The 12680-nt window shown below is 53.7% G+C and overlaps 1 protein-coding gene across 1 annotated transcript; it reads left to right on the forward strand.

Moving 5' to 3' along the window:
* Positions 1–741: 741 nt before the first annotated feature.
* Positions 742–4571, forward strand: NKX2-6 (NK2 homeobox 6; the record flags this gene model as incomplete). Its single annotated transcript, XM_081091311.1, has 2 exons — positions 742–994; positions 3925–4571. The coding sequence occupies 2 exons, from the start codon at positions 742–744 to the stop codon at positions 4569–4571; spliced, it is 900 nt and encodes a 299-aa protein (XP_080947437.1).
* Positions 4572–12680: the final 8109 nt, after the last annotated feature.

A 12680-nucleotide genomic window follows, 5' to 3' on the forward strand; every position in this document is an offset into this window, starting at 1 on the left:
CATGTTCCACCTGTGAAGTGGCGGATCCGGCTCTAAGCGAGGCATTTCCACCTTCGTCTAGGCCCGGTGGTCAAGACTCGCTCCTCCCGCGTCCAGCCTCTGCTCCCGGGAGGGAGCCCCCGCCGCCGGCCCCGCCTTGCGCCCACGAAGACTCCCGCGGGTCCCTCCAGCCCAGGTGCCCAGCGGTCCTCACCCGAGCTCCTCTGCCGCGGGAGCGGAGAGTTAGGCTAGTGCCAGGCCGGAAGGACCAGCTCGGGGTGCCAAGCCAGGGCTCCATCCCCCATCCCTGCGCGTCCTCTAGGAACGTCCCCGCGGACCCCGGGGTGACCTCGAGGTTCGCGCCGGTACCGTATTTACCGAGATTCGAGCCTCGCGCAGCACCGTCTCTTCCGCTCTCCTGGCCTCTGAGAACCATCGATATGGACCAAGCCTCCCCAGAAAGCGGCTGGGCTTGCAGAGGAATTAGAGGGGCGCGGGGGGACAGCGCTGGGGGTGGGGGTGGGGAAAGGTGCCGCTGGGTTAGCACGTGGTTTCCGCGGGAACCAATGGGGGTGGGCAGTCTCGTCACTCGGCCCTGGTCACCGGCCACCGGGATGGCCCCGAGGAGGGCGCAGTCCGCGACGCCGGGCGTCCGCCCCAGACCCGGGGCCTGCGGTGCCGGCAGCCGGCAGGCGGGGAGCTCGGGGCGCTGCTTTCCGCGGGGCCCGGGGGCGCGCAGGCCCCGCTGCTCCCGCCTCCGGGATGCTGCAGAACCCCGTCACCTCCACGCCCTTCTCGGTGGACGACATCCTGCGGCTGGAGCGAGAGCAGATCGGCCTCGCGGCCCTGCAGCTCCGCGGGGAGCGCTCTCAGTATCTGCGTCTGGTCCCGGACCCGCGCGGGGCGGAGGTTCCCAACCCCGGTAGCCGCGGCGACGGAGAGGGATGGCAGGACGGGCCGGAGCCCCCTGGGGATCCCAGTGAGCGGGTCACAGCCATGGACGCGGAGCGGGCGGGTGAGTACACCCTCGGGGCTTGGCACCGACGGGGAGGTCAGGAGGGTCGGGATGGGCCCTGACCAGCTGGCCGTGGGCGGACAGGTTCTCCCCGCCTCCCCGGTGACAAGGGCCTGCCTTCTCCCCTTCACTTCAGAGTCCAAAAGGCAGGCCCTGCGCCCCCTCCGATCCCGGAGGGTTCACCTCCCCGAAGGGAAATACGGTCCTGAATATTAGGGGTTTGCTGTCTCCACAGCGAGTCCTCATATTCCCACAAACACACCACCCCACTCACAGCCACAGTCCCCGGGACGCCAGCTTCTCTCTGACACCGAAACCGCCATACAGTCGGCTGTGCAGCTTCCCCTCTCGCTCCCCCCCCCCCCCCTCCAGCCTCTCCGCCCGAACCCATCTGCCCAGGAGTAGCCGGCAGAGCAGCGGGGCGCTCGGGGAGGAGACTGACAGCTGCTGTCGGTCCCAGGCCGGCCCTCCCCAGGCGCTCCTGCGAGGCGGGACTAGCCCAGTCAACCCTGTGCCCGGTTCCTCCACCCAAAAGTGAGAGAGGTGGCGGCCGAACCAGGTCTGAGTTCCGGGGCGTAAAGGGTCCTGCAGGGTTTGGTGGGGAGCCCTGCGGGTCTGCGGGGTCTGGGAGCGGGGTAAGGGCAGCGTGGGTCAGGGCAGCCGTGGGTAAGGGCAGCGTGGGTAAGGGCAGCGTGGGTCAGGGCAGCCGTGGGTAAGGGCAGCGTGGGTCAGGGCAGCCGTGGGTAAGGGCAGCGTGGGTAAGGGCAGCGTGGGCAAGGGCAGCGTGGGTAAGAGCAGCGTGGGCAAGGGCAGCGTGGGTCAGGGCAGCGTGGGTAAGGGCAGCATGGGTAAGAGTAGCTTGAGTTTGAGCGGCTTCAGGAAGCCACTCTGCCGAGTCTCCGCGCAGTTCAGGCTCCCGGTTTCCGAAAGCGCAACTGGTGCGCAGACAGCGAGGCCCAGACCCAGTGTCCAGCGGCAGGAAGGGCAGAGGCGGGCGGGACGCTGTTGCACTGACTCCTGTCACGCGGGAGTCTTGTGCCCGAGGCGCAACATTCCGAGGAAGCAAACGCCACCTTCCCTCTCGTCCAACCTCTAGCCGGGTCCGCAGCCTCCATGCGGGTCCGGGGGCCTGAGAGGCGCCTCGCAGGTCGGTCTCCTCTGCCGGCAGTGCCACGGCCCCTCCGTTCCAGGCGCAAACTGGCCACGTAACTAAAGAGACCAGTTCGGAGCTATTCATCCACTTGCAGGCTGCTTTTTCACCGACCCCAGAGCCGGGAGAACATTAAACTTCGCTCTGTTCTCAGAGCAGCCGGCGAACTCTAAACACGGGATTCCCTCCGCGCTGCTCGGCCCACCAGGCGTGCGCTTCTGCTCCAGGGAGAACCGGCCACACTCCTCCGGCCACCGCGCTCCCCGCACAGCCCCAGACACCCGCAGCGCCTTCCTAGCCCCGCGGGAAAGGGACCTTCCTGGTGGCCTCAGGGCGCCCTCCATCCCCAGCTGACCCACCTCGCTTTCAGGGACACAGGGCACAGGGCGAGAGAGGTTCCGGACTGGGCCCCGAAGGACCAGGGGAGCTGGGACACCCGGGGTGCCGTGCAAGCCCTCGGCCTGCGTGGTCAGTAACTTTCCAAGGGGGTCCTGCTATTTCCATCCCTGAAGGTCAGTTGTTTTTATTTGGTAACAAAACAAACCCTCGCCAGTATTTTTTCTTTGGGAGGAGAGATGTCCTCAGTTTCTCCGAGCACAGGCTTCTCTGAAGGAAGTTTTCATTTCTGCAGACGGTGAGCACCCAGCAGCCCGCCCGTGGGAGACTGGCCAGCACGGCTGGTGGGATTTGGAGCCCAGTTCCAACCCGCACCAGGTCTCAGGAGGCAGGCCCTGGTCCCTGTTCCAGGAGCTGCCTCTCCTCTGTGTCCCTGGTTTCCTACTGCCTGAGTTTCCACGAAAACTCTGCGTTTCCTCTCCACCCACCTCCCCTTCGGCAAAAACAGCGCTTAAGCCCAGACAGCAGAGAGATGGGAAGGGCAGGGAGGCTGCGTCTAGGCGGCTCCCAGCGCGGCCTCTGCAGCAGCGGAGCTTCGCCCAGGTTTAACGCGCTCAGTTGGCGCCCACTCCGTGTGCCCAGGCCGGGGCGCTGCCCAGGAGGGAGAAGAAGCGGGGCAAAGCCACCCACTTGCCACAGACCCTGCAGGAGAAAGAGGCCGCTTAAAAAAAAAAAAAAGTCAGATGTGGATCTCAACTTTACACATACCTCCAAGAGAACCTCAGTTTCTCAGCCAACAGTCGAGAGTCGGAAAATAAGTTGTTTTATTTTGTTAATTTGGATAATGGAACCTTGCGTCCAAGAAACATGAGGATGGGCCCCAGTGCCGGTGGAGCACCTGATGACCAAGATGACAGGGGTGTGTGCCAGGGTGGGGTGGAGGTGGCAGGCACTGGAGGCTCCTAGTTTGGAGCAGGGTGGATAACCAGATGAGGGGAGCCTCTGGCAGGCCTGTCACCGAGTCTCCTGGTCTCTGTCTCTCCCCCTCCCCCCGCCTCTCCCCATCTCCTTCCTCTCTCTTTCCACCAAGGCTTGTCCAAAGTCAGCCCGCCTCTGATAAGTCCCTTCCTTATTCACTCTCGATTCTTGTAGCAAAGTTCCTCAAACTCAGCCACACTTTAGAATAGAAATCTCAGCAAGCCGCCTTTACCCCGCCCCCGCCCCCACCACCACCAACAACAAAAATAAATAAATAAAAAGACATTCTAAAAGGAAGTGAAGCTGTCTTAGACAGTCTACCTTTTGGGAAACGGCTGTACACCTGGGACCACAGATTGTCCCCGGGCTACCTGGGGAGAGGGGCGTCCCTTGAAAACCGTGCAAGCTTTGCTGGCGTGGGCCTCGGGCTGGCGCTGACGGGGTTCCTTCCTTCCTGTGCTTTCAGAGCCCGGCCTCCGCGCGGCCTCGCCCCTCCGCGGCGGGACGCGGCGGCCAGAGCGCGGCGGCGGCGGCGGCGGCGGCGGCGGCGGCGGCGGCAGCGACGGGGCGCGCGGTGCGGGCGCGGAGCAGCCGAGGGCGCGGCAGCGGCGGCGGCCGCGCGTGCTCTTCTCGCAGGCGCAGGTGCTGGCGCTGGAGCGGCGCTTCAAGCAGCAGCGGTACCTGTCGGCGCCGGAGCGCGAGCACCTGGCCAGCGCGCTGCAGCTCACGTCCACGCAGGTCAAGATCTGGTTCCAGAACCGGCGCTACAAGTGCAAGAGGCAGCGCCAGGACAAGTCCCTGGAGCTGGCGGGCCACCCCCTGGCGCCGCGCCGGGTAGCGGTGCCCGTGCTGGTGCGGGACGGCAAGCCCTGCCTGGGCCCCGGCGCGCCCGCCTTCCCGGGTCCCTACGGCGCCGCCGCCGCGCCCTACTCCTGCTACAGCGGCTACGCGGGCGCGCCCTACGTGGCGGGCTACGGCGGGGGCTACGCGGGCGCGCCCCCGGGGCCCGCCCCGCCCGCGCCCCTGGCCGGCGTGGGCCTCGGCGGGGGTGGCCAGAGCAGCAGCGCGCAGGGCCCTCTGCCCGCCACGCTGCAGGGGGTGCCGGCCTGGTGAGGCGCCCGGGCTCAGACACACCCACCGAGGCCGGGCGCTCCGTCCAGCCGTCCGCCAACGGGTCTCAGCAGGAAGATGGGCCGCCGCCCTGGAGGGAAGAGGCCACCCGCATGGCACTCCCCCCATGAGCGATCTTGGGACTGTGGATCGCCCCGGGGAGCCTCGGGCTGAAGGCCCTGGGAGCGTTCTTCCCGCTCAGAGACCGACCGGACGCGGGCCTTCGCCAGCCTCGGCGAGCAGCGCTGGGCGGAGGAGGAAAGCAAGGGTGGGAGGCAGTTTCGGGCGGCGGGCCGCGCTAAGGAAGCTGTCGTCGGGTCTCAAACCTAGGGGGCTGGGAGGCTGTTTGTGCGCTGCAGCCTGGGCATTCGGAGGGCCTGGGTCCTCCAGCGAAGGGCGACAGGTGAGGGAAGAATGAAAGAGTCCAGTGAGGGAAGGGGAATGGGGAGCCAGCCAGGAAAAGGAGGATCCAGGGGATCAGGAAGAGCCTCCTGTAGGATTTAAGCCCCCACCCCCATCCCCCATCCCACCCCCAGCTGCGCTCTTAGAGACTCGGATTAATTCAGGGAGTGCTCTTTGCTGGGGCCACGATTGCTCTCTGCGAAGCACCCTCTGGCTCTTCCCCCGTGTCAGGGCATTTCTCTCTTGCATACAGCTCAGCATCTTGAGGAAACACATGAAGTAGATTTGCGTTCGCGTGTGTGTAAGCCATTAGCATCTATCCACCTCTCAGTCACCTCTGAACAACTTCGAATTAAAGTAAAAATGAACCCCCCAAGTCCTGAGTCCTCAGTACGTGCAGACCCCCTGGGGACCAAACTGGATTTGGCCCTGGCGCCAGGTGCCCTGAGGTCCCCCTCCACCGCCTCGTCCTCTGCAGATTTTCTTCCCGAGCAACAGGTTTCCAAGTTCCAGTGGGGAAGGCGGCTCCACTTGGCCTTGAGTCCTAACAGGAGGGTAGGGAGCCTGAACTTTCGGGGAAAGTCTGACTCCCCGGACCCAGCCCTGTCTGAAGTCATGCAAACGGAAGGCTAAAAACAAGCTAAATGTGTCCACGGGGACATATGTCTTTGGCAGGCACTAGTGCGAAAAGCAGGGTTTTTAAAAGACCATATTTAGCCAATGAAAACTCTGGTTCTTCATCCCTTGGACCACTAACTTGTCAAAAGTTGAAGTGTATTATTTAATAAATTCTAATGCTTAATTAAAATTCAATGGCCCTGCATTTTCTCATTTCTGAATATGCCTGGTTATTTCTACTGACCTGGGAAAGAGACTGCTGGGTCCCTTGTAAACTATACCTACTTTACATGGCTTACATCTCTTAAAGTTTATATGTTTAAGCTAAAAAAAATAATTATTCATATTTTTTCTTTACATTTTTTCTCCTTTTTACTTTCTCTCCTTTCACGATTACATTTTTCCCAAGAGTCTAAAATGCTGCATACAGTATTAAGTTTTTTTAAAAAAATCTTTTGTTGCTCTTTAGGTTAGACCCTTACCCTAGAAATACAGGTCATGGATCCTACTTGGCACAGAGTAGGAAATTAATACATGCATTCCCTCCACCCACCCACCCTTTCTGACATAGTAAAGCAGCACAGAAGCGGTGACCAGACCTGTGATGTTGTGACCAGGCCTCCACACTCCCTCCACCACCATTGCCCACATGGAGAAGCAGGGAGGAGGAGCCATGGCTGTGCTCAAGGCTGTGAGTGATGGAGAAAGAGGCTTAGTCCAGTCATCAGTAACTCAGTCAACACTGAACATTTCTGCTAGGGACACAAGAGAAAACAAGATTTGGCTGCCGCCCTCAAGGAATCTATTATCTAATTGGATACCAGAGACTGACATGAGAAAGGTATCTAAAAATACTAGGTGGTATATGCTGCCTGTCAAAAAGGACAGACAATAAGCTCTCTAGAAAGAAAGAAAACCTGGGGGAGCTGGGGTGTTCAGAGAAGGTGCTTAGAGGGCGGGAAGAGGGGTAAGCCTGGTGATTAGGGTGGGAATGGCACTATTTCCTAGAGGAGTTCTGGGAAAGGTCTAGCACTTAGGATGGAGAAAAGTTGTTTTTTAAATATATTTTTATTGATTTCAGAGAGGAAGGAGAGGGAGAAAAATCAATGATGAGAGAGAACCACTGACCAGCTGCCTCCTGCACACACGCCCTGCCCCCAACCCGGGGTCAAGCGTGCAATCTGGGCATGTGCCCTTGTCTGGAATCGAACCCGGGACCCTTCAGTCCACAGGCACACGCTCTATCCACTGAACTGAACAGGCTAGGGCTAACTGGGCACATGCTGCAGCCAGCGTGTATTTTATGGTAATTTGAATACAACTCAAGGCTAATTGTTTTTTTTTCTTTTTAAATATTTTATTAATTTTTTACAGAGAGGAAGGGAGAGGGATAGAGAGTCAGAAACAAACATCAATGAGAGAGAAACATTGATCAGCTGCCTCCTGCACACTCCCTACTGGGGATGTACCCGCAACCAAGGTACATGCCCTTGACAGGAATCGAACCTGGGACCCTTGAGTCCGCAGGCTGATGCTCTATCCACTGAGCCAAACCGGCCAGGGCAAGGCTAACTCTTGGGAATTTGTAAATTTAGTTGGCTGAAGAGAATGGGTGAGGTTGGGGTTGTTGGTTTTATATATATGTATATATATATATATATATATACCCATGATCACTGTAAATGTTCCATTGGCCTGCGACATTGTTTCTCTCTCCAGATTACTGTAGCATCCATATTTGATGGTCTAAACAAAACAAAAACAAATAAACCTGTAACAAGCCTGGTCCATGTGCACTCCATGTGGATTTTTCCTGAGGGAAGTTTGAGATTCATGGGACAAAAGGAAAGAAAAAAGAAGGAAAACTCTCTTCTTCGCGTCTCCCCCCTTTCTGCCTGTCAGGATCACTTTGAAATGCATTCCCTCTCCCCACTCCCAAGCCCACCCCCAGCTGCCCATCTTCCGTCCTGTAATCTCTCCTTTGCACTGAAAGCTGCCCCTTTGTGTGTGTGTCTCATCGACCACAGCTTATCCGAGGCACGGCTTTCACCAGGCTCTGTAAGCCATCAGCCTCTTATCTGCATCGTTCAGTCCCATCACTCCAGTCACCTCTTAATGTTCACAAGTTCCCCAAATGGGAAGTAATTGACCTCTAAACAAAACAAAAAAAGCTCTCAGAGAGATAGCAGAGGTTCCTTTTCTGACTGTCCCAGGGCTAGGGGTCTCACCTAGGCCAGGTGGATAAGTCAATAAAATTGCAGACTTCTTGGCTCCCTGTCCTTCCTCCACCCCCACCCCCACCCCCCAGCCCCTTCGAGCCAGCCTCATCTCGATACCATCTGCAAATCAGATGGAGCACAAGCCCAGCTCTAGGTTTCAGACTTGCCAGAGATTTCTGGTATTTATTTTTTGTAATTTTATCATCGTAATGATGTAACTTTGGGGGGACACACTTAAATCTTTTAAAATTCCATTTGAAAAGTGTTTACAACCCTGGGTTTACACCAGCTCTTTATTATATCAGCCCAGTAGCTTGCCCTTTTTCCTTTTTACAAAACAAGGGAACTCCCAGGCAGAAAAGCTGTGTCCCGGCCTATCACCTTCCCTTAAAGAGGCCTCTTAAGAGAGATGGAAGGTGGTGAAGGAGTACTGAGTTAGGAGCCCTGGGCCTCATTCTAGCCAGGTTCCACTAGTGACACACGGTGTGACCTTGAGCAAGACCTGTAACCTCCCTGGGTTTCCATTCTTGACTTATAAAACCGAGGAGGTGGATCTCTAGGCTATTATCCTAATTTTTAAAAAATATGTTTTTATTGATTTCAGAGAGAAGAAGGGAGAGGGAAAGAGAGATAGAAACATCAATGATGAGAGAGAATCATCGATCAGCTGCCCCCCACATGCCTCCCACTGGGGATCGAGCCCACAGCCCAGGCATGTGCCCTGACCGGAATCCAACTGTGACCTCCTGGTTCATAGACTGACGTACAACCACTGAGCCACACTGGCCAGGCTATTATTCTAATTTTTGCTGACTCCCTGTTGACTGCAGATGCCTTCATTTTTAAAAAATTATAAAATAGATTATATATCCACAGGACTACATTAAACATATGTAAGGTTTAAAGTATAATGGTAAAGTAAACATACCTGTAACCCCCTCTCAAGGCCAGAAACAGGGGTGCAGCCTCCAGCAGCCCCCTCCCCATGCTCTTCCCAGAATGCAAACCCCTTTTCTCTTCCTTCCACCCAAAAGATACCAGCTATTCCGACTTCTGAAATAGTCATTTATAGGCTTCTTTTTATGGATTTACTCCTTTGAACACATCCTCCAATGATATGGTCTAATTTTGCCTGATGGTGAATGTTACATAAATAGAATCTTACCGCATGTATTCTTTCATAACATGCTGCTTTTGTTACGTTTTGTGAGATTTACCCACGTGGTTGTGTGGGGCGTTAGTTTGCTTGTTTTCATTGCTACATTGAAATTGCACCCATTGAAGGCAGGGGCCTCGGTGTATTTACTGAAAATGCAGGCAGTTTCCAGCTGGGACTGTAACAGAGGATGCTGCTGGCGGTACCTTTCCCACAAGTACCCTGCGTTCTCTGGCTGTTTGTCCTGGTCTCCATGAACCGACTTCCAGGAAGTCTCCCTCCTCAGACAGATTTCCATTTATGTAACTCATATCCTTACACTGGTAAACCCTTTGAACTTTTGTCTGATTTCATGCATACTCACCACCTCCACCTGGGGCAGAGTATATTACTGTCCCCAAGTGCCAGAAAGGTGATGGCCACACTGTGAGTCAGTGACAGACGGGGACTAGACCCCAGACCCTCCACCCCTCCGGCCATGGGCTACTTCCATTGAATACTCAACAGAAAGTTCAAGTCCTCACACAAATCAGGTGAATCTTGAGTGGCACCATTGTCTTTATTTCTTGAGGGAAATATTGCCTAGGATAGAAGGGTGGGAACCTTTTGGAAAGCATTAAGAAGGGATAAATAGAAGCAAGATGCCAGCGAGGGTGCGGGGAGGATGGGAGAGCTCCAACAGCACCTTCAGACATTGGGGCAGGCAGCATATTAAAGACTCAGGCTTTTGCGTCCCTCTCACGCTTTTTTGTCTACATTTTCCGCTGCACTTTGAACCCCCAGAGACCCGGATTCATGCATGCTTTCAGCTGGCCCTGTCCTGAGAGCAGGAGAATTCAGCCCTGAGCTGTTTGTCCTCCGGAGTTCACCTCCCCCAACCCCGGAGAGAGCTTCGTGGGAAGTCTCTGTGCTTCCTCCCTGACTCTGTTTAGACTCCAGCAAGTCCCCCCACCCTCAGCCCAGGAGCAAGATGTGATCTTAGTGACACAGTCCAGATTCCACTCTAAGAAAAGCAGATATGCCCAGCAGCCTGGCAGCAAGCCTCAGAGTGCTTCCTCACTGAGTCCCTGTGGGGCCGTCCTTAGAAGCTGGTCTCAGTCAAACCCAATTTTTCCCCATCCATGCCTCAATGACTGCTGCTTCCTCCTGTCACCAGCCCAGTGTAATTGCCTGAAACCCTAGGACCCACATAATTGGATCCAAAGTTCTGACTTGAGTGGGTCAAAGATGAACTTTTTCCTGTGATGGCTCCTGTCTCTGGCCCCCTGGCGCCTCCCCTGGACATTCTCTATGAGTCAGGTCGCCCAGGACCTGCTTCTGTACCATCTTGGACATGCCCATCATAATGCATTCGCTCTCTGTGTCTTTTGGCCTTTCTTAACAACCAGCCCCATGTCTGTCTCCGACCCCAGTGTGTTGCCAGTACACGGTGCCTGCCATGGAGCAGGAGTGCAATACCAGTTGTTGACTGACCAAATGAGTGGGCGGTTGCATGGAAGGAAACCTCAAAGTGTGCCTCAAAGACCCCGAGGCTTCCACCTGGCTCCTTGGTAGTCAGAATCCTCAGGCAGGGGCGGGGGGGGGGTCCTCTTATGTGTGGATAGGGATCTGGCTTCTGGTAGGGTCATCTGAGCCCTGCGGATAGCAGGGACGCCAAGAATTCCTGTCAGCCAGTGGTTATGCCATGGTGTTCTTCCAGCCATTCTCCTGAAAGTCAGCTTACCTTGCTGACTGGCTATTTGGAGCCAGAACTCGCCCGTGTGGCGGCTACTTGTCTTTTAGTGGTTTTGGCACCCCACGGTTCTCCCTTATTGTTCCACAGACCAGTGTTTTGTTCTCCAATAATAGTTCCGCTGTGGACAGGCTGTTGTAGTAATTATCTTAGTAAACATGATGACAAGAATTAAGAAAAGGCTGTAAGACTTTAAGATAATATAGTCTGTTGTAATTTATTGCCTTCACCCGTGTATATCGCAAAGCTGCAAATATAGCTACTCTCACTTTCACAAAGCATCCTTGCTAAAATTCCGTATTTTATTATTTTTGCTGAATTATACGTCTTGAATCAGATGTGTCCTCTCCATGGAATCATTGCTTCATTGAGTGATAACCCCTGTTGTGGTATATATAAATTTTGAGATAAAGTGATCTAAAAGAGGTCTGGCCCAGCCAGCGTGGCTCAGTGGTTGAGCATCGACCTATGAACCAGGAGTTCCATTCCTGGTCAGGGCACATGCCTGCTTTTGGGCTCCATGCCCAGTAGGGGGCATGCAGGAGCAGCTGATTGATAATTCTCTCTCATCATTGAGGTTTCTATCTCTCTCGCCATCACTCTTCCTCTCTGAAATCAATAAAAATATATTTTTAAAAAACAAACAAAAGAGTTCTTACTTTGTAAAGATGGCCTGTGTTACATGTTGTTTGTGAATTATCGTTCAGATGAAAGAATTTAAGTATTTACTCAAATCTCTTTCCAGTCATAGTTTTTGGAAATATGGGTGATTCAAGTAAAGGGTCAGTTGAACAGTAATCTTTCCATTCTGGCTTCTTTGTTTGTCCCATCAATATAATTAAACCAAAAACTTCTTTATACCCATATAAGTAATGTCTGTCCACGGTTAAATTTTAGCAGAGGTTTTTTTGTGGTATTTTTCCATTTGGTGATGGTATAAATTGGTTTGAGAAGTAATGAGATAAAAAAATACTTAGCAAAATATAAATTTGTTATTTCACTTCTACTTTGTGGGTCTTCAAATTGAACAGTCATTCCTGAAATATTTGTATAATCCTCCAAGGCTGGTAAAATATCTTTTTCTGCCCATTCTTCTTCAGAATCACTTTCCCTGTCGTATACTATCACATTTTTCTTTTGCCTTCGTGAGGGCCTAATGTCAGACTCAAAACTATCTTCCAACAAAGCACTCTCTTCCAGCTGACTTAACAGTCACTCGGCCAACCAAAGTGTCTGCACATAATTCGCTCAAATGTTCTGCCACAATATGTCTTTTTTAAAAAAATTTTTTTTTACCATAATAAAAGATAGGTGGAACAAATTAGATGTCTCTGGAAATACTGACTGACACATTGAGGAAAAGACACGAGTTAACTCATGACTGGTCAGCAACGTTCAGACAAGGAAACACGAGTACACTGTGACCAGTCAGCAAGGTGTTCACTTTAATCAGCAAGTATTGAGGAGCATTACATTGATCACTGTGGGAGAATATAAGACCAGTATTATTTTAAAAAATATTTATGGAATCAGAATGACACAGCATGCATAAGACTAAGTCCTTGTCTTCAAGAAAGGTACAACAAACAACTGTATAGCCAAATATACTACAAGAAAAACTATAAAGGGTGCATTGTAAACATAAAAAATCACTCGTTCGGTTCATTGAACATTCAGTTCATTTCACTCTCTTCTCTCCCCTTCCTGCCCTAGTTTAGTTAAGTTCACACATCACCTCTCGCTTGAGCTCATGCAACTGCCTTCTAATGTCCCCTGACTTCACTCTCTTCTCTCCAGGCCGTTTCTCATCTGCTAAACACACACACACACACACACACACACACACACACACACAACCTATATCTATTCCTTGATGGAGACACTTTCAAAACACACTCCACATTCTTTAACCTGACACATGAGAGCCTCCAGGACTTGACTTTTACCCACATTTCCAGCCTATTTCCTGCTGGGCTCTTTCCACG

Source organism: Myotis nattereri (assembly GCF_964212035.1).
Source record: "Myotis nattereri genome assembly, chromosome: 5".
Taxonomy (NCBI): Eukaryota; Metazoa; Chordata; class Mammalia; order Chiroptera; family Vespertilionidae; genus Myotis; species Myotis nattereri.